This window comes from Rhinopithecus bieti, unplaced genomic scaffold (genome assembly GCF_001698545.2).
Source record: "Rhinopithecus bieti isolate Rb0 unplaced genomic scaffold, ASM169854v2 scaffold_39529, whole genome shotgun sequence".
Lineage (NCBI taxonomy): Eukaryota > Metazoa > Chordata > Mammalia > Primates > Cercopithecidae > Rhinopithecus > Rhinopithecus bieti.
Genome location: NW_016816430.1, coordinates 24,159 through 49,027, shown reverse-complemented (window position 1 = coordinate 49,027; position 24,869 = coordinate 24,159). Strand labels below are relative to the sequence as shown.

At 41.3% G+C, this 24,869-nt stretch overlaps 1 protein-coding gene across 1 annotated transcript in view; it reads left to right on the top strand.

The window, feature by feature from the left end:
- The window catches only part of LRIG3 (leucine rich repeats and immunoglobulin like domains 3), a 48,137-nt gene extending 41,479 nt beyond the window's left edge, over window positions 1–6,658 (top strand). The window contains exons 15-19 of the mRNA XM_017854878.1: window positions 960–1,412; window positions 2,210–2,368; window positions 4,250–4,393; window positions 4,492–4,767; window positions 5,996–6,658. Coding sequence (XP_017710367.1) covers window positions 960–1,412; window positions 2,210–2,368; window positions 4,250–4,393; window positions 4,492–4,767; window positions 5,996–6,240 — 1,277 coding nt within the window. The 3' untranslated portion in view covers window positions 6,241–6,658. The remainder of the gene's footprint in view (window positions 1–959; window positions 1,413–2,209; window positions 2,369–4,249; window positions 4,394–4,491; window positions 4,768–5,995) is intronic.
- The last annotated feature ends 18,211 nt before the right edge of the window (window positions 6,659–24,869 follow it).

Sequence of the window (24,869 nt, the reverse complement as noted above, 5' to 3'; positions counted from 1 at the left end):
TTCTTTGTTTTTTTTTTTTTTTTGAGACAGAGTCTCGCCCTGTCGCCCAGGCTAGAGTGCAGTGGCGCAGTCTCGGCTCACTACAAGCTCCACCTCCTGGGTTCACGCCATTCTCCTGCCTCAGCCTCGCAAGTAGCTGGGACTACAGGCGCCCGCCACCACACCAGGCTAATTTTTTTTTGCATATTTAGTAGAGGCGGAGTTTCACTGTGTTAATCAGGATGGTCTCAATCTCCTGACCTCGTGATCCACCTGCCTCGGCCTCCCAAAGTGCTGGAATTACAGGCGTGAGCCACCACACCCAGCCTATATTGGTAGTCTTAACACCATAAAGAGCATATTTAAAAAATGTAGGAACAAATTGGGAAGGCCTTACTCTTTTCTCTCAGCCTACCATACCTCCTGAAAGTTTTTTTCATCTTTTACCTAACCAAATGCTTTTTAAAAATGTAAACACAATTATTATTCCTGTGTCTTTGAAAGAGCTAATTAAAGTAACCTATTAAGATACTAAATAATAAAAGTAAATTATTGTCAGAGTTTCAATATAGGCCTGGGCATCCGGCCCTAAAAAGTTTCACTTAAAAAACTTAAGCATTCTGATTTTTCTTATTTATCAACGTAGCCTTGTGCTTGAAATTATTTTATACTTTCTATTTTAAAAAAGGTTTTGTTTTCCACTCTCCCTGCCACCACCAGCTTCCTGACTTTTGCAAAAGTGAGGGAAGTTGAGATTTTAAAAATAGTAGATATTATGCTTAACCGGTGTTATGAGTTAATGATAGCAGAATAGTGAAATACTGAATGTTGTATATGTTTAGGCTCTTAAAAAAGCCTGTCCAGTAAGTTGTGGGAGAATAAGATTTTAGGTTGCAATTTGAATAAGTTTAAATGCTACATTTTATGATATGGAAACTAAATTTTATTTGGGAAATTAAAAGTATAACTTGTTATTTCAGAAACGCCATCATTTTTGCGGCCTCTGTTGGACCGAACGGTAACCAAGGGAGAAACGGCCGTCCTACAGTGCATTGCTGGAGGAAGCCCTCCCCCCAAATTGAACTGGACCAAAGATGATAGCCCTTTGGTGGTAACCGAGAGGCACTTTTTTGCAGCAGGCAATCAGCTTCTGATTATCGTGGACTCAGATGTCAGTGATGCTGGGAAATACACATGTGAGATGTCTAATACACTTGGCACTGAGAGAGGAAACGTGCGCCTCAGTGTGATCCCCACTCCGACCTGCGACTCCCCTCAGATGACTGCCCCATCGTTAGATGATGACGGATGGGCCACTGTGGGTGTCGTGATCATAGCCGTGGTTTGCTGTGTGGTGGGCACGTCGCTCGTGTGGGTGGTCATCATATACCACACAAGGCGGAGGAATGAAGATTGCAGCATTACCAACACAGGTGTGTAAACAGAAGCTTGGCACAGGTCATGGGAGTCATGTGTATTTGTGGTTCTGCAAATACTTCTAGAACGTGTGTCTTGCAGTCTGAGTTCATCTCAGAAGGGTGACTCATTTTTTTCAAGCTGCAGAAATCTGGTTCGCTAAAAATAACACTCCAGCCCCAAATAAAGCTGATGTTTAAAGATTAATACTTTTTGTTAAAATGACGTCAGAATATCCTGTGGCAGTGAGATAAAATCCAAGTCACTGACTAAAATATTTCTAACTCCTTCATAAGATAGTGATGGAGAACCAGGAACAGCCCTTTAATGATGAGGTTTACTTTCTGCAGTAGTTGTGTGTCTTGTTGTGTGTGTGTGTGCATGTACTTAGGTTGGATTTTATTAGTGGAAGAGGGGCTGTGACTTGATTAGTATGTGCAAAGTCAGATATTGATTAATAATATTAAGCAGAGAATATGGCAATAATCAAGCTTAATTCGAAAGCTTAAATACTGTCCCATGAAAATTCTTAAGCCTTCAGCCTTTTAAAAAATCTTTTTAAACATTTGTTGTTTTGAAATTTGGGAGGTGCATCCAACGGGTAATAAAATAGAAAGTCAGCTTACACTTCCCGGAGCAGCAAAGTCCTAATTTGCCATTCCAGAATACTGTACAATCGAGATGGTTTTGCCACAGTAGATCCCCCCTAATTTGATGTACACAGAAGCCAAAATAGTCTATGCCATTCCCCTGGGATGCCTATGGGAAAATTACGATCATTCTTGGTTAATAAAATGCTGCTGTTTTATTACAGATGAGACCAACTTGCCAGCAGATATTCCTAGTTATTTGTCATCTCAGGGAACGTTAGCTGACAGGCAGGATGGGTACGTGTCTTCAGAAAGTGGAAGCCACCACCAGTTTGTCACATCTTCAGGTGCTGGATTTTTCTTACCACAACATGACAGTAGTGGTAAGTGTTTAAAATGAACGTGGGCTGTAATTGTTTTGAAGTCATATGGTGGAAGACTCAGATACGATACTCATTTTCACAAGACATTGATAACACTGACATTTAGGACCTGGCCCAAGATCACTAGCAAAGTTGAAATTGTATAGTTCTATACCCTTCTCTTAAATACTAGGAAAAAAAATAAATTTTTGTTTCTAACAATACAAACAGACTGGCGGATTTAGAAAAGTGTAATTATTCCATGTGTAAAGGACGTTCGTATATCCTTTACGTTATAAGTGTTCTTTGGCCCTGAATGTTCTCCTTCCTTAAATGATATTAACTGGTTACATGAATGGGCTTAACAGTCAAATGGTTTACATTATTTTCTTTTGAGAAGTCTATTTTTTGTTTATTTATTTTTATTTATGTATTTTGAGATGAAGTCTCACTCTGTCACCCAGGTTGGAATACAGTGACGCAGTCTCGGCTCACTGCAACCTCCACCTCCTGGGTTCAAGAGATTCTTCTGCCTCAGCTTCTCAAGTAACTGGGACTGTAGCCATGTGCCACCATGCCTGGCTGATGCTTTCTTTTGTTCTTGTATTTTTAGTAGAGGCGGGGTTTTCCCATGTTGGCCAGGCTAATCTTGAACTCCTGACCTCGGGTGATCTGCCCACCTCAGCCTCCCAAAGTGCTGGGATTACAGGCGTGAGCCATCGCGCCCAGCCTCTTTGAGAAGTCTAATTCTGACCCTTGCTTTCAATGCTGCATGGTTTCCACAATAATAATGGAGACAGCATAATACAAGAGCACAGATTTTGTACAAGACCGATTCCTACTACTTACTCCATGTACTTTGGGGCATGTGGAGTACTTTCTGGTGAGGTACTTGTGCAAATGAAATGAAAATGGAAAACTACGTGGTGCTAGGCACGTATTAAGGGCTCAGCAAGTGGAAGCCATCTATGTTATTCTAAAATATATGACCAACTTTTCCCATAAGTATTTATTATATGCTGCTCTGTGATAGACATTGTAGTTGGGAGAGAAGTATATTTGTTTTCAATTTCACAGTTTCGTCAGAGATGAGATAAATTAAAAGTGCTTGGCAAGCTACAGATAGCATAGAGTTAGAGGATCTGAGCACAGAAGTGAGTATTCTGGTTAGACCCATTTAGTGGCAAAGCTCATTAAACTGTAATGGGGTTAACTGAAAAGACACTTAAGGAAAACCTAAAGGGACAGAACTGGGGCATAATAATGCCAGGCTGCCTAGATGCTGGGGCTGGAGATGAGGCTGCTCCCAGAGAAGCTCTGGGCTACCAGCATTACTGCGTCACATTCTGCATATTTGCTTTTCTCTCAGCCCACCACCTCTGACTGCCCAGTTTCTGCTTCCCAGACACATGCCTCATCGTAACATCTCTAACCCTGATATCACTTATTCTTCACCTGCTGTGTCCAGCAGCAAATGGCATATCATTTCTGTGTTGTTTGGTTCAAATACCCATGAGATGATATGTTTAGCTGAGCTTACCTTTGAGATGGGCATTAAGAGGTCATTGGCCAAGTGCCAATCCTGGTTCTGGTCATCTGGGACCTTTTGTTAGAAGGGGACAGTGCTGATGGTATGTGGTTCAGACCATGGCTGCCTTGGCTGCAGGATCCACATACATCAGTTTGCCTTAGAAACCAAGTGAGCAATAAGGCTGACACACCTAGCACAGTGACTAATCAAGTCCTCTAATAAAAGTTTTAAAACCCCACTGTAAATTTTTGCAATTTTTTGGTCTATGTGATGTTCTAGTCAAACTTTCATCTATAAATATGGAAAATGCCAAAACTGGGGAGAATGGCACTTGAATAATTGGATCGGTGACTGAGTCTTTTGTTTCAAAGGGACCTGCCATATTGACAACAGCAGTGAAGCTGATGTGGAAGCTGCCACAGACCCGTTCCTTTGTCCCTTTTTGGGATCTACAGGCCCTGTGTATTTGAAGGGAAATCTGTATGGCTCAGATCCTTTTGAAACGTATCATACAGGTAAGGTAGTTTTCTTGCCTGAGTACAGTTCTGTTTCTTAGAGACTTCTAGATGTGCTAACCATAATCTCCTTCTGTTATTACCCCCAAATTAAAAAGGTTGCAGTCCTGATCCAAGAACAGCTTTAATGGACCACTATGAGCCCAGGTACATAAGGAAAAAGGAGTGCTACCCATGTTCTCATCCTTCAGAAGAATCCTGCGAACGGAGCTTCAGTGATATAGCATGGCCCTCACATGTGAGGAAGCTACTTAACACTAGTTACTCTCAAAATGAAGGACCCGGAATGAAAAGTCTGTGTCCAAACAAGTCCTCTTTAGATTTTAGCACAAATCCAGAGCCAGCGTCGGTTGCCTCGAGTAATTCTTTCATGGGTAAGTTTATTAAGTTACCAGGTACCTCGTCTGAGGATCCGTACTCCAAGTCGTGTGTGAGAGAGCAATGAGAGCCTTGAATGTCAAACTGGTAAAAAACGGTTTCTTGAATGAGGCTGCCATGACATCCGACTAGGTCGTGTAAATGCCTCTAAAAGCAAAGTCAGAGGTGGGATTTTACTTGATGATGTGTTTAATCTATAACTAAGCCTCAGGAGCTTTCTGGGTAGCACTGTGTGTGGCATCTACTCCAAGACAACGGTTTGGGGAGGACTTAGGAGCTCAGCTTGTCAGCCATGTGGAAAAAGTGGTTTTGGGCTCCCACGGCCTTTGGGGTGGAGTTGTGTTCTCTGCATGATTGTGGTTTAGTATGTCTGGTGGCTTCCAACTGAACCCGCAGTCAAAGGGTGGAAAACAGCATCCTACCTAGCAACAACTGTTAGTCTGACAAGCTGGACTACCTTTGGCAAAGAAAACCAGCCTTAAGGTCCAAATCGGTGGTATTAGATGCTGGCTGGCACTGAGATTAGCTTGTGAATTTTTTCGTCTGATGCATGGGGATAATAGGATGGAAGAGCTGAGATCATCTTTTCACTGAACGGAGAGATGGGAAAATCAGCCACAACTTGCCATGTTGACAATAAAAAAAGGGAGGATTTTCAAATATTTTACCCAACTTCTACGAAATGTTATGTTTTATCACAGTGTAATTATTTATATTCCTTTTTGGAAAAAATTAAAATAATATGCTTTGTATGACTGAGGCAAGAATTGGATTCAATTGAGTAATATTTTGCTACAGTTAATGAAGAAAGGGCAGGACGTAGGTTATTTTGAAAGAAAATTTGTATATTTAGCTCCAGTTCACTTGGATGTTACCGTCCAACGCACCCTTCACCGAAATTGGTGGGCTGTCAGCTAGGATATGGGGAAACTTATATTGGGGAGCTTTATTGCATGACCATTAACATCACTGCAGATCACGAGAAATGATAAATAATAGATGCATTTGTTCAGTGGATGCAAATATGAGGGAGGGCAAATGTCTTTTGCTCCATTCTAGAAGTGATCTGTCTGTAACACAGATGTAAATGTGTGAGTGCCACAATGTGGACTTGTAGAAAACACTCATATTCATGGGGTAAGATGTTTCTTCATTTGCAGTGGGTTTTATTGATTCACATGCTAGCAAAGAGACCCCTGTGCTCAAGGTGTTTCTTTCTTTCAGGTACCTTTGGAAAAGCTCTCAGGAGACCTCACCTAGATGCCTATTCAAGCTTTGGACAGCCATCAGATTGTCAGCCAAGAGCCTTTTATTTGAAAGCTCATTCTTCCCCAGACTTGGACTCTGGGTCAGAGGAAGATGGGAAAGAAAGGACAGATTTTCAGGAAGAAAATCACATTTGTACCTTTAAACAGACTTTAGAGAACTACAGGACTCCACATTTTCAGTCGTATGACTTGGACACATAGACTGAATGAGACCAAAGGAAAAGCTTAACATACTACCTCAAGTGAACTTTTATTTAAAAGAGAGAGAATCTTATGTTTTTTAAATGGAGTTATGAATTTTAAAAGGATAAAAATGCTTTATTTATACAGATGAACCAAAATTACAAAAGTTATGAAAATTTTATACTGGAAATGATGCTCATATAAGAATACCTTTTAAACTATTTTATAACTTTGTTTTATGCAAAAAAGTATCTTACATAAATTAATGCTATAAATCATGATTATTTTATGTATTTTATAATGCCAGATTTCTTTTATTGAAAATGAGTTACTAAAGCATTTTAAATAATACCTGCCTTGTACCGTTTTTTAAATAGAAATTACTTCATTATATTTTGCACGTTATATTTAATAAAATGTGTCAATTTGATGCCAAGCCCCATTTATACAGTAACAATTTTTATTATTTTCAACACAACTTAGGCTTAATTAGTTCACATTATCACGTCTCAAACTGATGGGAATTATATTTAGCCCATTAAAGTACGAACAAAAATGACCGTTCTTTCTACCTCCCAGGATTGTTGTAATACAGAGTGAAATCAGATTGTGCATATGGAAGCACAATTGTAAACGAGAAGGAGCTACAGAGATTTAAGGTACATTAATTTATTTCTAAGTCTATGAACAAAAAGAGATTTGTTGTTATAATCTGGTGTAATATAATACAACTACCATTCCATAAATCACTGCTCAATTCATGATTCTTTATTTATAATGATGGTTTACATGGTCCAATGCCCTATGCTTATCAAGTAGTTTCACTTTTGCCGTCCCTTTTCTTACAGCAAGCGAGTGGTTTATTGCACATGTCTATAGCTAAAATGGCCATAGCAGAGGTGGACTTTCAATGCACTGTTCCAGGTTATAGTGAGATGCTGCTAGAATTGTTTTCTGTTTTTATTGATTTTCTGCTGGAAGAGCAGTTTGTATATAAATGGTACTTCTAAGCTATTCTTGAACAATTACTGAAATATTTTCTTTGATCATCAAGGTTTGGTTAAAAACTAAGTATAAAATCTGTTACTTAAGCACATAAAACTATTTAAAACATTTGTTTTAAAACAGTATTTATTGAAAATGTAATTACATGACAGGCATATATACACAGAAAATGAATATAACAATATTTTCAAAACTAGATGACACAATTCAAAATAATTGAATGGAAAAGCAATTCAGTTTAATTCAGATTATCAAACTTTCTTCTTTAGTAAATTCTAGCTCATATGTGTAGTTTAAAGAAAAACTCTTGCTCAACATAAATTGGCACAAAAGGAGTTAATATAGCACAATAAGCTTTAAAAATCAGCTAACCTTCAAGGTGTGAATTTATGCCATTGTCTTGTCTTTAAACTAAACTGAAAGCAGCTATTCAAAAAGCGGATTCTTCTTAGAGAATATGTCGAGGGTAAAGTCTTCCAGCTTTTAGTAAGTTTTGAGCTTTGTTGCTTGTGAGCCAGAAACCTGGAACCCAGATTGCAGTCGATTTTCCTGCTTTAATTTAGACGCCAGAGTCAGAGTCCAAGACAGGAAGTTGATCCTTCCTTGGGCCACCAGTGACTAAATACAGAGAAGTAATTTGGTATGCTTTGGCTTGATCATATTGCCAGATTTTCAAAATTTTATTGTTAATTTGTCTTCATTATTGCCAGATGGGGCCTTTTTCAGTTATTATGAACTTCTTTTAAAGGATTTAATTTTTCCGTACTTCAGCACAAAGGTTTAAATCATTAATGCTGGAAATTCAAAAATTAGATTCACTCTACATCAATATGATTTTACCCTTTTACTGTGTGTATGTGCTGAAATGTGTGAATTAGATGTAATCTTAACTGTCTGGAGAAAGAGTAGGAACTTGATTTCTCTTTCACAATTTGCAGGAAAATAATATATACAATTTTGAGACTCCATATTGAATTAAAATGAATTAGTAGGTGGTACGATATCCTAAAATAACATAGACTCAATGTAAAAAGCCTAATGTAGATAAATGTCACATTGCTTGGAGGAATGCTTAAAATTCCAGTTTAATCATCCTATGCTTTTGATATGAGTTCATGTACAACGTATCTTAAAAGATGTTCACAAAATTTCTGTATTATTTTTATCTTAATTCCACTATTGGCACTAATTGGAGGATATTGGGGAAAAGCATTCCTTAGTTCTGGCAAAATTTTATGAAAGTTAAGTATCTGGAATATATATAATTTATTTTCACAGCCTTTCTACAGAAAGAAACCAAAAGTTATTGGTCACAGTAGAGCCGTACTACTTTTTAAAGATTGACAGAAGAAAGGAAAGTGGTTTGGTGTTTGTACACAACTTGGGAGGCTTTATTTCTTTCAATTCAATGTGATAGGAAGTGATGTATAACCAATATTACCATAGATGTGCTATACTGGTGTTCTTCAAGAGAATGGGAACCACATGTCCTTGCAAAATGCCTGAGGTGTCCTTCCCACTCTTACAATCTGAAGTGATCAGATTTTTGTAATAGGATAATTTAGAACTCATCGTTTAAGACAGCATTCTATTAACACATTGGATAACACAGTACCCTGCCAAGAAAACAACTAGTCTTCAAAGAGAGGTACAGTTTCTTCATGAATTGAATAATATTCATACTCCAGAAATATCTAGCTGCCAGAACTTAACCTTTTTCATGGAGCATTTCTTAAACAAATGTGTAATAGGAAAGTCCTGAAATAATTGTCTTGCTTAGTCTCAAATGTGAGCTAAAATGGCACAGAAGTATTTTCATTGGTATTTTATTTTAATAGAGAAGAGGTTTTGCCCACATATTTTCTGAATTATCTGAATAACTTGGGCCATTTGGTTTTTTGTTGTTGTTGAAAATCTGTTCCTGAATGTGATGTCTTTTGACAAAGATGTTTTATTTTACTCAAGGTATATTATTAAGATAAAACATGAAAGTCTACATTGTAGATTAAAATGTGCATAATTTATCAAGTCCATTTCACTATTGTAAAAATTACAAGTTCATTTTTCATTCCTATTTTTTTTAGTGTCAGATCTGGATTCCGTATCTGCCTATGTGATGGTGGGTACCCACGAATACCAGAAAAGTTAAACTAACATTCACATGTGGCTTTTAATTAAAATTACATGTTTTAGTTAAAGAAATTTTAAGAATACATTTTAAAGAATACAAAAGCCGGTGCGCGGGTGCTCAAGCCCTGTAAATCCCAGCACTTTGGGAGGCCGAGATGGGCGGATCACGAGGTCAGGAGATGAGACCATCCTGGCGAACATGGTGAAAACCCCCGTCTCCTACTAAAAAATACAAAAAAACTAGCCGGCGAGGATGGCGGGCGCTGTAAGTCCCAGCTACTACCCGGAGGCTGAGGCAGGAGAATGGCGTAAACCACGGGAGGCGGAGCTTGCAGTGAGCTGAAGATTCCGGCCACTTGCAACCTCCAGCCCACCTGGGCGACAGAGCGAGACTCCGTTCTCAAAAAAAAAAATCACAACCGTACAATTCTTGCTTTTCTTCTGTAATTTTTTTGTATGCCTTTCTTGGGTTTCATGTTGAACTTTGGCTTCTATTTTACAAGTTTAACTTTTTTCTTAACCCTTTTTTTTCTTCAGTACAACGCCTAATACTTTTATGAGATTATTCTAGTTGTTTTGGTGGTTATTTTGAGATTACTTCCTATAGCTTTGTTTTGATCTAATGACAGCTCAGAGTTGAAATTTGATAGCAATACACTCAGTTTTCAAACATTTCTTACGCTCTGGTGATGTGAAAAATGAATAAAATCTTATTCTAATTATCAGTGGGACACGAAGCAGGTTCATGAATAAATACTTAATTATTGATATGTTAAATGCTATAGCTCAGTAGGCTCCTGTAACTGGCAGTGATTGTCTCCAAATGTTTACTTTCTAACTGTACTACCTGGAAGTGTTACATGGGCCTCACCAGCATGTCCCAGGCTAAGCCAATTATCTCTTTTCTCCACCTGCATTCCACAGCAGTTCCAGTTCTGGTACTCTCTTTCTTGTTTAATCACCGGTAATCACCGTTCCTGATGGTTTTGCTCCTGAGTTTTCTCAAGGCTGATGATACCTTCCCTCTTAACCCATTGCCACAGCTGAAGTTCAGCCCCTTTGTTGCAGTGTTTTAACTTGTCTTCTCCTCCCTTGTTTTATCCAATCCATTGTCTTTGCTGTCACCAGAAATACCTTTTCTAAAGTAAATCTAAATGGGCCACCTCCCTGTTTAAAAACCTTCGATGAGTAATTTTAAATCCTAGTTATGTCATATAAGACCTTTCTTACACGTCCCAGCTCACCCTTCAAGCCATGCTCTCATCACCCCCGAATGTTTTGACCATACAGTACTCCTTACCCCCCGCCGTGCACTGTGTCCTTTTATAAACTAAACATCATTGTATATATTATCTCATATTCAGTTCTGCAAACATTTGAATGGCTACTGTGCTAGGTGCTAGCTTAGATGCTATAGATATGGTAACATTACTAAGACAAATATTCTCTCAAGAAAGTGCTAGATAAACGACAAAACTTTTGTCCTGAAATATTTTTTCTTCTTTCTCACTTGGCAGAATCCAGTTCTTCCAAGACAAAGCTTTTGCTTTTACCCCAAGTATAATAGCTGTTTTCCCACAGAACCCTGTGAACCATCTGATAAAATCACAGAGAAGCAGCTATTACTAAGCCAGCTGTGATGTCGTTGTATAAAATACTAAAAACTGTTAACCTCTGTGTTAATCAGATACTTTCTAGGAAGAAATGAAGTGAAAAGATCTGTTTTTGACAATCGCCAGGTGATGTGGTCTAGCACTTAGCCGTGTAATCACATGATGAATTAGATGATGTGTGGACACTTAGCAGGAAGTCAACTTGTGTAGTTTACTAAAGGTAAACAGGTGGCCACGTGCATCAAGAGATGTTTTTCTTTTCTGTGGAACACTGAGTGGCTCCAAGTTAAAAAGTATGGGGTTTATGGGGGAACTATAGTGATGTAGCTGGAGTGAGAAGTTGCCGTCTCTCTTTTGTCCTCAACTATAAATATGATTGTGAGAATCCTATAATGCAATATCCATCTTCCCTTAACCTTGCCTCTATGTTATCCCCTCTCTTATTTTTCTTTCTTTTTTTTTTTTTTTTTTTTTTTTTTTTTTTGAGACGGAGTCTCGCTGTCACCCAGGCTGGAGTACAGTGGCCGGATCTCAGCTCACTGCAAGCTCCGCCTCCCGGGTTCACGCCATTCCCCTGCCTCAGCCTCCCGAGTACCTGGGACTACAGGCGCCGGCCACCACGCCTGGCTAGTTTTGTATTTTTTAGTAGAGACGGGGTTTCACCGTGTTAGCCAGGATGGTCTCGATCTCCTGACCTCGTGATCCGCCCGTCTCGGCCTCCCAAAGTGCTGGGATTACAGGCTTGAGCCACCGCGCCCGGCCTCCCTCTCTTATTTTTCTCATCCAAACGTCTCAAAATCTTAGTTCCTTTTCAACCCGGGAAGATCAAAATTTGTTCGTGTTCAATTGAAATTACTTTTGCCAAGATCCCCAGTTTTCCTAACTTCCACACTTAACCATATGTTTACGTTTTTTATTTTACTGGACTAATACATTGTTGTAGCACCTTAATGAAACTCTACGTTTTTCTAATCCTACTTGTCTTGCTGGTCATTTTCCTTGGTCTCTTTCATTACTGCATCTCTCATGGCCCACTTCTTAAAAATCAGGGTTACTCAAAGTTTAACTTGCTTGGAGTGTCTGATATCTATTCTTTACGAAGTTAATTTTTTATTTGTTTGGTATATTTTTCCCAGTTTTGTCATTTCCAATCTTACTATGCCATTTCTGAAGTATGAGTCCATTTACATCAAGTATCTGAAGTAGGCAAAGAAACAGAAAGTAGAATAGTAGTTACCAGGGGCTGGCGGGATGAGGAAATGGGAGTTGTTGCTTAACAGGTATAGATTTTCAGATTTGCAAGATGGAAAATTTCTGGAAATCTGTTCCTGAACAATGTGAATATGCTTAACATTACTGAGCTATACACTTAAATTTTAAGATGGTAAGTTTATGTTGCGTTGTTTTAATCATAATAAAAAAATTGTGTCTGTTATAATCAAAATATACTTACAACTTTTCCCAACATGGTCATCTTTAATAGGTGTGTGTATTAGGGTTCTACAGAAAAACGGAACCAATAGGAGATACATATAGATAGATAGATAGATAGATAGATAGATAGATAGATAGATAGATAGATAGATAGATATAGATTTATTACGGGAATTGGTTTATGTGATTATGGAGGCTATGAAGTCCCACAATATGCTGTCTGCAAGCTGGAGAACCGGGAAAACCAGTGGTGTAATGCAGCCTGACCCAAAGACCTGAGAACCAGATGATGTAACTTTCAGTCCAAGACCTAAGGCCTGGGAACTTGGAGCTCTGATGTTAAAGGACAAGGATAAGATGGATTTCCCAGCTCTACAACAGCGTGAATTCACTTTTCTTCCCGTTTTTTGTTCTATCTGAACCTACAATGGATTGGATGATGCCTGTCCACATTGGTGTGGAGGGATCATCTTTACTCAGTCCACTGATTCAAATGCTAATTTCTAATGGAACCACCCTCAAAAACAGAAATAATGTTTTGCCAGTTATCTGGGTATCCTTTAACCCAGTCAAGGTGACATGTAAAATTAACCATCACAGTGAATTCATGCTATTATAATTTGAGAATTATGAATGCATTTGGAACAATGTCTTTTTTTTTTTTTTCTGAGACAGAGTCTCACTCTGTCACCCAGGCTGGAGTATAGTGGCTCACTGCAACCTCTGCCTCCTGGGTTCAAGCCATTCTCCTGCCTCAGCCTCCAGAGTAGCTGGGATTAGAGGCATCCACCACCATGTCCGGCTAATTTTGGTATTTTTAGTAGAAACAGGGTTTCACCATGTTGGCCGGGCTAGTCTTGAACTCCTGATCTTGTGATCCATCTGCCTCAGCCTCCCAAAGTGCTGGGATTATAGATAGGCGTGAACCACCACACCCTGCAGAGCTATTTCTGCTATTTTATTTTGTTTCTCATCGTTTCTCTTTTTTTCCTTTTCTGGACTTGAATTTTTTGTTTTCCCTTGCTAGTTTGGAACTTACAGGTTAGTTATATTTTTATTCTTTGTAAAGTTACCACTAAAATTTTAACATGTTTTCTCTCTTTCTATGCCTCTCCGGTTTTGTTTTGTTTTTTTTTTTACTAGTGAAGGGTTATACTTCTTTGTCTTCCCAGAAAAGATAGTGATTTAACAAACTTTTCCTGCTCATCTTCACTGTCTTCATGGATTTTTCTAGAAATTGTTTCCAAATATTTATTAGAATGACCAACATACTTTACCATTCCTTCAATCTCCTTAATTTCATTACGTTTGGTTAATTTTTCTTCTTGATAAACTACAGTTGTCCCTCAGTGTACTCGGGATTCATTCCAGGAGCACCTGTGTGTACCATAATCCACACATACTCAAGTCCTGTGGTTGGCCCTGTGAAACCCACATATTTGAAGTCAACTTGCCTTATATGCAGGTTTGGTATCCCTTGAATACTGTACTTTTGGTCCAGGTTTTTTGTTTGTTTGTTTGTTTTTTTAATCTCCATATAAGTGGACCTATGTAGTTCAAATTCAAACTGTTCAAGGGCCAGCTGTGTATTCCTTAGGAATTCTTTTGACCTGTTAAAAAATATGTTCTCATGGCTTTTGTGGGTCTAAAGATATCCTCATCTTGCCCTAACTTGAATTATGGTTTAGTGAATAAAAAGTATTAAATTGGTGGTCGTTTTACTTGACTGTCTTTCAGAATCATTTGTTGAAATCTGTTCTCACTCTATTGTCAGTGCTCTGCTACTGATCCATCTTTCCCTCTGGGGTAGCTTTTAAGTTTCTTCACTTTATCTTTCATCCTTTTCAGTTTCATTGTAATGGCTCTAAATGTGAGTTTATTTAACATACCTGACCTGATGCCCGTTTAATATGAAAATTCGTTATAATTCTGGAAAAACCTTGACCTTTTAGAAAACTGCTTACCTGCCTTTCCATTTACTCTGAAATTCTCAAATCCCTTTAAGATGTGTTTTGGAGCCTCAAATAATCTTTTATATTTCTCATTTACTCTCACGTGTTCTTTCTAGGTGAATAATTATCTTAATTATTAAGATTAATTATCTTACTGCTCTAATTTTAACTGCAATCTAAAAAGTCCTTTTTTATGTTGAGGACCGTATCTTTACATATGTCAGAATGCTAGAGGTTTCTGTTTTTAGCCATTTCTTATTAAACTGTGTCTGCCTACTTGTGTTTCACAACATTATACGGGTGCTACTTCCTTGTGTCTCTGATAATCTTAAAATTATTTCAAAATCACAAAGATTGTTGTATTTTTATTTTTTCAAAACTGACACAATCTCTGTCTTGTTTACCATCTCTCTTAGTGTTAGTTTTGGTTATGTGATTTGGAAATTTTGTTTGCAGGTTTATCTTTTTCCTTTTCTTCCTTTTAGGGTTGACTCTCCCTTTTTAGTGGTCTTATGCTTGTGGTACCACAGGACCCTTGGTCCAGAAACAGCTTTTGTAGTAAAAGCTAGGGATGATGTAGGTACTTGCCATAGTCAGTCATAGAGCTGGCTGGCATTGGCTCAAGTACTACCTCCTTCAAGCACTGTAAGTTCACAAATTGACATATACCTTAGTCCTAGTCAGTGGTCACTGCTGTTTCCATAGGTGGAGAGCCCTGCTCCCATGTCCAGTTTGAGCCTGCCTCCATTCCTTGCAACACCAAGGGAACTTTTGGCTCTTGATTAAGCTTTTGGCTCTGCCAGTTTTCTGACTTAGAGCTTTATAGAGCACTGACTTTAGTCGCTGTCACTGCTGTGTGTGTGTCTGTTGTTTTTTGTTGCTTGAGTCTGGTCCATAGATATGTTCTCTAATTCTATGCCTCATACGTAGCCATGTGTGTGTACCATATATGTGACACATACACGTGCATATATGTTTATATTTGCTGGGTGACGATTAAAGCATAATGCCATTTGGGCCATACAGGGATTTCCTAACTGAGGAAGAGACTGTGGCTCTAGCTTTTGTGATTAGATGGACTGTAACACCACTAAGCAAGATATGGAACAAAAGTTTGAAGAGAGAACATAATACATTTTATTTTATACAATTTGAAGGATTTATTAGAAAACTAAAATGGAATTCCAATAGGCTCTTAGAAAGTGGGTATAATGTGAAAATGCTTGAGATTGAAGAGGCAAGAATCACTTGCACTCAAGTTAGAGTCTAGGTTCTGAGAGGTTACAAGATGAGAGTTTGTTGAGTGTGTAGATAAGATACAAAAGTATAGGGGAAAAACAGATGAAGTGGAATTAAAAGAAAACCTGAAAAGAGTTTTCAGAAAGGTAAAAGAAAAATGAAGAGCAACGAAGAATTTTAAAATGTATTCATTGCCTACTATTCATTCAACAAACATGCGTTGAACACTTTTTATTTTTTGTGCTTACCTGCAGAAGATACAGTGACAAAAGATGCTATCCTCATTGAGCTTATAGAGGATAGATGATTATGCAAAATAAATGCTATGTGGTATGTTACATAGTGATAAGCGCTAGAAAGAAAAAGCAAGGAGATGAGTTTACTAGTATCTGGGGTGGGGACTGAAATTTTAGATACAGGAAATTCTCTCATTTGAGTTACATCCTAAAAGAAGTGAGGGACCCAGCCATGTTATGTGCAGGAAAAGCACTCCACACAGAATGGACAAACTGCCAGTGAAGTGGTGTTGGGGCAGGAGGAGGTAGCTACAAGTGGGTGGCCAAGACAGAAAGGAATCACACATGAAGCCAGAGAGGTAATACAGGGGTCCTAAAAACGGCCTTACATGCAAGGACTGTGGCCTTTTCTCTATGGGACAGGCCCAGAAGTTGAAGGGCTTTGGTCAGAGGGAAGGCATGTTAACAGGATCATCTTATAGTTATGCTGATAATAAACTAAAGAGGGCAAGGCTGGAAGCAAGGAGACTATAACCATTTTATAATCCAGCCAAGATGATAGTAACTTGGACTAGAGTTATACCTGTAACGGTAGTGAGGGTATTTTTTATATAGCCATAAGTTGGCTATAGGGTATGACAGAAAAAGTGGATTCAAAGATGACCATAAAGTTTTTGGTTCGAGTAACATGAGAGATGGAGTTTTCTAATCTCAGATGAGGGAGTTTGTGAAGGATCAGGTTCATAGAGAACGTCAGCTGGTCGGGTGTGGTGGCTCACACCTGTAATTCCAGCACTTTGGGAGGCCGAGGCAGGAAGATCACCTGAGGTCGGGAGTTCAAGACCAGCCTGGTGAAACCCTGTCTCTGCTAAAAATACAAAAAATTAGCTGGGCATAGTTGCAGGCACCTGTGATCCCAGCTACTTGAGAGACTGAGGAGGGAGAATCTCTTGAACCCAGGAGGCGGATGTTGCAGTGAGCTGAAATTGTTCTACTGCACTCCAGCCTGGGCACAACAGAGCAAGACTCCACCTCAAAAAAAAAAAAAAAGGCTCAGAGATGCATGGATTCTGAGGGGCATCTCAGTAGAACTATCAAGTTGGCAGTTGAATATGAATCTAGGATGAATGTGTCATGCACATCCATGTGAAGAGACCACCAAACAGGCTTTGCATGAGCAATAAACCTTTTTAATCACCTGGGTGCAGGCAGACTGAGTCCAAAAAGAGAGTCAGAGAAGGGAGATAGGGGTGGGACCATTTTATAGGATTTGGGCAAGTAAAGGAAAATTACAAAGGGGGTTGTTCTCTGGTGGGCAGGGGTTGGGGGGGCGTCACAAGGTGCTCAGTGGGGGAGCTTTTGAGCCAGGATGAGCCAGGAAAAGGAATTTCACAAGGTAATGCCATCAGTTAAGGCAGGAGCAGGCCATTTCTACTTCTTTTGTGATGGAATGTCATCAGTTAAGGCAGGAACTGGCCATCTGGATGTGGTCACGGGATGTGGCCTAGCTGCGGCTCAGAGGCCTAACATTCCTGTCTCCTTATATTAATAAGAAAAATAAAACAAAATAGTGTTGGAAGTGTTGGGGCAGTGAAAATATTTGGAGGGTGTTATGGAGAGATACTGGGCGATGCTTCTCAGGGCTGCTTCAAGTGGGATTAGGGGCGGCGTGGGAACCTAGAGTGGGAGAGATTAAGCTGAAGGAAGATTTTGTGGTAAGAGGCGATATTGTGGGGTTGCTGGAAGGAGCATTTGTCATATAGAATGATTGGTGATGGCCTGGATGCGGTTTTGTATGAATTGAAAAACTAAACGAAAGACACAAAGTCTGAATAAGAGGAGGAGAAAAAACAGGTAGTAAAGGACTAAGAATTGGGAGGACCCAGGACATCTAATTAGAGAGTACCCAAGGAGGTTCAGCATAGCCCTGCCAGCAAAGATTATTTATTTACTTTAAGAGGGAGTTAAGAGTGGTGGTTTGGGATAGCACCAGGAGATATCAGCCGTGATGGCTTGGAGAAATAGTGTAAACTGGGAGTGTAAACAAGAGCAGGGCATTTATGAGTAGTTGAGAATGGTGAATAGGAATATGACAAGACAAGATAGTAGGGATGACAGGTTTTTTGGGGTGCAGTCCAAGTTGGTCTGGTGTCTGGAATGAGACTAGGACCTAATAAAAGGAGCATCTATACAGGAGCTTAAACGGGCTGTATCCTGTAGCATTCCGAGGACAGGCCTGAATTCTGAGAAGGGCAAGTGGTAAAAGTATTGTCCAGTCCTTTTTAAGTTAGTGACTGAGCTTGGTGAGGTGTGTTTTTAAAAGACCATTAGTCCGTTCTACCTTTCCTGAAAATTGAGGACAGTAAGGAGTATGAAGGTTCCACTGAATACTAAGAGCTTGAAAAACTGCTTCGGTGATTTGACTAATAAAGGCCGGTCTGCAATTGGACTATATAGAGGTGGGAAGGCCAAACCAGGGAATTATGTCTGACAGAAGGGAAGAAATGACTGTGGTGGCCTTCTCAGACCCTGTGGGAAAGGCCTCTACCTATCCAGTGAAAGTATCTACCTAGACTAAGAGGTATTTTAGTTTCCTGACTTGAGGTATGTGAGTAAAGTCAATTTTCCTGTCCTGGGCGGGGGCAAAACCTTGAACTTGATGTGTAGGGAAGGGAGGGGGCCTGAGAAATTCCTGAGGGGTAGTAGAATAGCAGATGGAACACTGAGAAGTGATTTCCTTGAGGATAGATTTCCACGACGGAAAGGAAATGAGAGGTTCTAAGAGACGGGCTAGTGGCTTGTAACCTACATGCAAGGGGTTGTGAAATGACAGAATAGAATGGGCCTGTGAGACTGGAAGCGGATATTTTCCTTGGTCTAAGAACCATTTGCCTTGTGTGGGAAGAGATTGATAGGTGGAAGTTTCAGCTGGGGAGTAGGTGTGAGTGACCTGTGTGAAGGAGGAAAACTGCCGTGAGGGATAGAAGTTGGAACGCTAGCTGCTTTTTTAGCTAACTTATCAGCGTAAGCATTGTCCTGAGCGATGGGACCTGATGCCTTTTGATGGCTGCTTTTTTAGCTACCTTATCAGCATAAGCGTTGTCTTGAGCGATGGTGGGGGGAAGCAAATAGATTTTGGAAGTTATGAGAACTGTAGAGAGTGAGTTGAGCATAGTGTGTGATTTTTAGGGCCTCTAACAGTATTAAAGCAGTGACAGCCACTGCGTGCAGATTTGTGGGCTAGGCTAAAACAGTAAGGTCAAGTTGTTTGGACAGAAAGGCTACAGGACACAGTCCGGCTCTTGTGTAAGAATTCTGACCTCACTAACCATGCCCAGGAGGGAAAGGAGTTGTTGTTTTGTAGAAGGGATTGGGGTTTGGGAGATTAGCTGGACAGGATCAGCAGGGAGAGCACCTGTGTTGTTATGAGAATTATGCCGAGATAGGTAACAGATGAGGAAGAAATTTAGGCTTGACTGAAGTAATGAGGGCTGTCTGTGAAGCCTTGCGGCAGTACAGCCCAGGTAATTTACTGAGCCTGATGGGTGTCAGGGTCAGTCCACGTGAAAGCAAAGAGAGGCTGGGATGAGGGGTGCAAAGGAATAGTAAAGAAATTATGTTTGAGATCCAGAACAGAATAATGGGTTGTGGACGGAGGTATTGAGGATAGGAGAGTATATGGGTTTGGCACCACAGGGTGGATAGGCAAAACAATTTGGTTGATAAGGCACAGATCCTGAGCTAACTTGTAAGCCTTGTCTGGTTTTAGGACAGGTAAAATGGGGGAATTGTTAAGGGGAGTTTACAGGCTTTAAAAGGCCATGCTCTAACAGGTGAGTGATAACAGGCTTTAATCCTTTTAAAGCGTGCTGTGGGATGGGATATTGGCACTGAGCAGGGTAAGGGTGATTAGGTTTTAATGAGATAGTAAGGGGTGCATGATCAGTCGCCAAGGAGGGAGTAGAGGTATCCTATACTTGTGGGTTAAGATGGGGGGGATACAAGGGGAGGATGCGAAGGAGGCTTTGAACTGGGGGAAAAGGCAGCAATGAGGTGTGACTGTAGCCTAGGAATAGTCAGGGAAGCAGCTAATTTAGTTAAAATGTCTTGGCCTAATAAGGGACCTGGGCAGGTGGGGATAACTAAAAAGGAGTGCATTAAAGAATGTTGTCCAACTTGGCACCAGAGTTGGGGAGTTTTAAGAGGTTTAGAAGCCTGGCCATCAACACCCACAACCGTTAAGAAGGCAAGGGAAACAGGCCTTCGAAAAGAAGGTAATGTGGAGTGGGTAGCCTCTGAATTGAGTGAAAAGGGGACGGACTTAACTTCCACTGTGAGAGTTACCTAGAGCATCTGTGATGGTCCAGGAGGCTTCCGAGGCAATCAGGCAGTGTCAGTCTTCAGCTGCTAAGCCAAGAAGCTCTGGGAAGGAGTCAGTCAGAGAAGCTTGGTCCAGAGTTCCAGGGACTCTGGAAGTGGCTGACAGGTGAGTTGAACAGTCCGATTTTCAGTGGGGTCCCGCACAGATGGGACACAGCTTAGGAGGAATCCTGGGCTGCAGACATTCCTTGGCCTAGTGGCCAGATTTCCAGCACTTGTAGCAAGCTCTTGGGGGAGGTGGTCCTGGAGGAACGCCTGGCTGCTGCTGTTCAGGCATTTGGAAGTTCTTGTGCACTGGAGATATGGCTGGGGTATCTCTCACAGTGGAGGCAAGAACTTGCAACTCAAAAATACATTGCTACTTGGCTGCCTCTATTTTGTTATTGTATAACTTGAAGGCTAGGTTAATTAAGTCCTGTTGTGGGGTTTAAGGGCCGGAATTTAATTTTGGGGGTTTTATTTAATGTTGGGCATGGATTAGGTAATAAAATGTATACTGAGAATAAGACGGCCTTTTGACCTTTTAGGGTCTAGGGCCATAAAGCGTCTCAGGGTTGCTGCCAAACGAGCCATGAACTGGGCTGAGTTTTTCATATTTGATGAAAAGAGCCTAAACGCTAACTGATTTGGGAGAGGTTGGATAAAGAAAAGGAGCATTAACCTTGACTATGCCTTTCACTCCAGCCACCTTTTTAAGAGGAAATTGCAGGGCGGGTGGGGGAGGGCTCATCGCCAAATGAAACTGTAAGCAGGACAGGGTGTGAGAAGAAGTGATAAAAGGATTATGGGGGGGGGAGCAGAGGCTGAGGAAGAATTGGGACCTAGCTTGGCCTGGGAGAAGCAGCCTGGGCAGGAGGGGAGAGGTCAGATGGATCTGTAGAAAAGGAAGATTAGAAAGACTCAGCGATGCTTGGGGTTGGGACTGAGAGGACAGGAGGGAAGGATAGGAGGACTTGGGATGAGTCGCATTGGAAACAGAGACTAGGAAGGGAACAATGTGTAAAAGAATGCCTGGACGTCAGGCACCTCAGACCGTTTACCCATTTTGTGACAAGAATTATTTAGATCTTGTAGGAAGGAAAAATCAAAAGTGCCATTTTCTGGCTATTTGGAACTACTGTCGAGTTTGTATTAGGGTTAAGCAGCATTGTAGAAGAAAATAAGGCATTTAGGTTTTAGGTCAGGTGTGAGTTGAAGAGGTTTTAAGTTCTTGAGAACACAGGCTAAGAAGGAGGAATGGAGGGTGGAAGGTTGCCCATAGTGAAGAGGCAAGCCCAGAGAAAAGAGAGAGTAGAGACATGGAGAGAAGGGATTGGGAGGTTCTTGCCCCCCAGAAAAGCGGAGAAGGGGTCGGGGGTGGGTCTTGCCTGGCAGAAAAGCAGAGAAGGGGTAGAGACAGACAAGGGGTCGTGGGTTCTTCCCCCCGCCCCCACCCGGAAAAGCAGTACTTGCTGCTAAGGGTGAAGGACCAAGGGAGGCGTCCCCGTGGTGATGAGACACCTCTGAAACATGGGTGAACAATCAGGCAGGCGTGCCCGCGTGACTAAATACCAAGGGAAGACTGTCTTCCCGAGTCCGTGACCGGCGCTGGAGTTTTGGGTCCACGGATAAAACATGTCTCCTTTGTCTCTACCAGAAAAGGAACGGAACTAAAATTACAAGAAGGGAGAGATTGAAGTGTGGCCCCAAGATTGAAAGGAGAAAGAGGTTGAGAGATAGTGAGAGAGGTTGGAGAAGAGAGTGAAAAGAGGCCACTTATCAGATTTAAAATGGGTGGAGATGTTCCTTGGGCTGGTCGGTCTGAGGACCAGAGGTCATAGGTGGATCTTTCTCATGGAGCAAAGAGCAGGAGGACAGGGGATTGATCTCCCAAGGGAGGTCCCCTGATCCGAGTCACGGCACCAAAATGTCATGCGTGTCCATGTGAAGAGACCACCAAACAGGCTTTGTGTGAGCAATAAAGCTTTTTAATCACCTGGATGCAGGCGGGCTGAGTCCGAAAAGAGAGCGAAGGGAGGTAGGGGTGGGGCCATTTTACAAGATTTGGGTAGGTAAAGGAAAATTACAGTCAAAGGGGGTTCTCTGGCGGGCAGGGGTGGGTGTCACAAGGTGCTCAGTGGGGGAGATTTTGAGCCAGGATGAGCCAGGAAAAGAATTTCACAAGGTAATGTCATCAGTTAAGGCAGGAGCAGGCCATTTTTACTTCTTTTGTGATGGAATGTCATCAGTTAAGGCAGGAACTGGCCATCTGGATGTGTATGTGCAGGTCACAAGGGATATGATGGCTTAACTTTGGCTCACAGGCCTGACAGAATGTATAAACTTAGGAAGAGTCATTAGCATAGAGATGGTATTTAAAGTCTTTGAACCAAATTAGTTCACACTGGGAGTGGGCATAGACAGAAAACAGGCAAGGTCTAAGTCTGAGCTCTGGGCCTCTCCAACAGTAAGAGATCTGGAAGATGAGGAGTATCCATCTAAGCTGATTGAGAAGAAGCCACTAGTGACATAAGAGGGAAAGAAGCAAAGGTAGTGAAAGTCAAGTGAAAAAAGTGTGTCAAGGAGACAGGAATGACTGAAGGGCATGGTTTGGCTGTGTCCCCATCCAAATCTCATCTTGAATCGTATTTCCTATGATCTCCACATATCGTGGGAGGGACCCAGTGGGAGGTAATTTTATGGGTGCAGTTACCCCTATGCTGTTCTTACGGTAGTGAGTTCTCATGAGATCTCATGGTTTTATAAGGGGATTTTTCCCCTTTGCTTGGCACTTCTTCCTTTTGCCATGTAAAGAAAAATGTGTTTGCTTCTCCTTCTGCCATAATTATAAGTTTCCTGAGGCCTCCCAGCCCTGTGGTACTATGAGTCAATTAAACCTCTTTCCTTTATAAATTACCCAGTCTTGAACATGTCTTTATAGCAGCATGAGAATGGACTAATACAGTAAATTGGTACTGGGAGTGAAGGTGCTGCTATAAGCATACCTGAAAATGTGGAAGTGACTTTGGGACTACTGGGTCACAGGCAGACATTGGAACAGTCTGCAGGGCTCAGAAAACGATAGGAAAATGTAGGAAAGCTTGGAACTTCCTGGAGACTTGTTGAAGGGCTTTGACCAAAATGCTGACAGTGATATGGACAATAAAGGCCAGGCTGAGGTTGTCTCAGATGGAGATGAGGAACTTGCTGGGAACTGAATTAAAGGTGATTCTTGCTATTCTTTAGCAAGGAGACTGGCAAAATTTTGTCCCTGCCCTAGTGATCTCTGGAACTTTGAACTTGAGAGAGAGAATTTGGGATTTCTGGCAGACGAAATTTCTAAGCAGCAAAGAGTTCAAGAGGAAGCAGAGCATAAAAGTTTGGAAAATTTGCAGACTGACTATGCAGTAGAAAAGAAAATCCCATTTTCTGGGGAGAAATTAGCTAGCTGTGGAAATTTGCATAAGAAATGAGGAGCCAAAGGCTAATTGCCGAGACAATGGGGAAAATGTCTCCAGGGCATGTCAGAGACCTTTATGGCAGCCCCTCCCACCACAGGCCCTGGAGGCCTAGGAGGGACCCCTAGGGGTCCCAAGACCCACCTCCCCGCTCCCCTTACCCCCACCCCCGCTGTGTGCAGCATCAGAATTTGATGCTCTGCATCCCAGCTGCTCCAACTGTGGCTAAAATGGGCCAACTTACAGCTCAGGCTGTTGCTTCAGAGGGTGCAACCCCCAGCCTCAACGACTTACACATGGTGTTGGGCCTGCAGGTACACAGAAGTCAAGAATTAAGGTTTGGGAACTCCCACCTAGATTTCAGAGGATGCATGTAAATTCCTGGATGTGCAGACAGAAGTTTGCCATAGGGGTTCAACCCTAATGGAGAATCTCTGATAGGGCAGTGCAGAGAGAAACATAGGGGTAGGGTTGGAGCCCCCACACAGAGTTCCCACTGGGACACCACCTAGTGGAGCTGCAAGAAGAGGGCCACTGTCCTCCAATCCCCAGAACGGTAGATCCACTGACAGGTTGCACTCTGTGCCTGGAAAAGTCACAGACACTCAATGCCAACCTGTGAAAGCAGCCAGGAGGGAGGCTGTACCTTGCAAAGTCACAGGGCCAGAGCTGCCCAAGGCCATGGGAGCCTACCTCTTGCATCAGTATGACCTGGATGTGAGACATGGAGTCAAAACAGATCATTTGGGAGCTTTAAGGTTTAATGACTGCCCTATTGGATTTTGGACTTGATTGGGCCTGTAGCCCCTTGGTTTTGGCCAGTTTATCCCATTTGGAAAGGGTGTATTTACCCAAAGCCTGTACCTACATTATATCTAGGAAGTAACTAACTTACTTTCGATTTTACAGGCTCCTATGTACATGGGACTTGCCTTGTCTCAGATGAGACTTTGGACTTGGACTTTTGGGTTAATGCTGAAATGAGTTAAGACTTTGGAGGACTATTGGAAAGGCATGATTGGTTTTGAAATGTGAGGGCATGAGATTTGGGAGAGTCCAGGTTTGGCTGTGTCCCCACTCAAATCTCATCTTGAATTTTGGTTCCCATAAACCCCATGTGTTGTGGGAGGGACACACGGAATTGAATCACACACATGATTCAATTACCTATGATAGGAGGTGTTTGAATCATGCGGGCGGTTATCCCCATGCTGTTCTCGT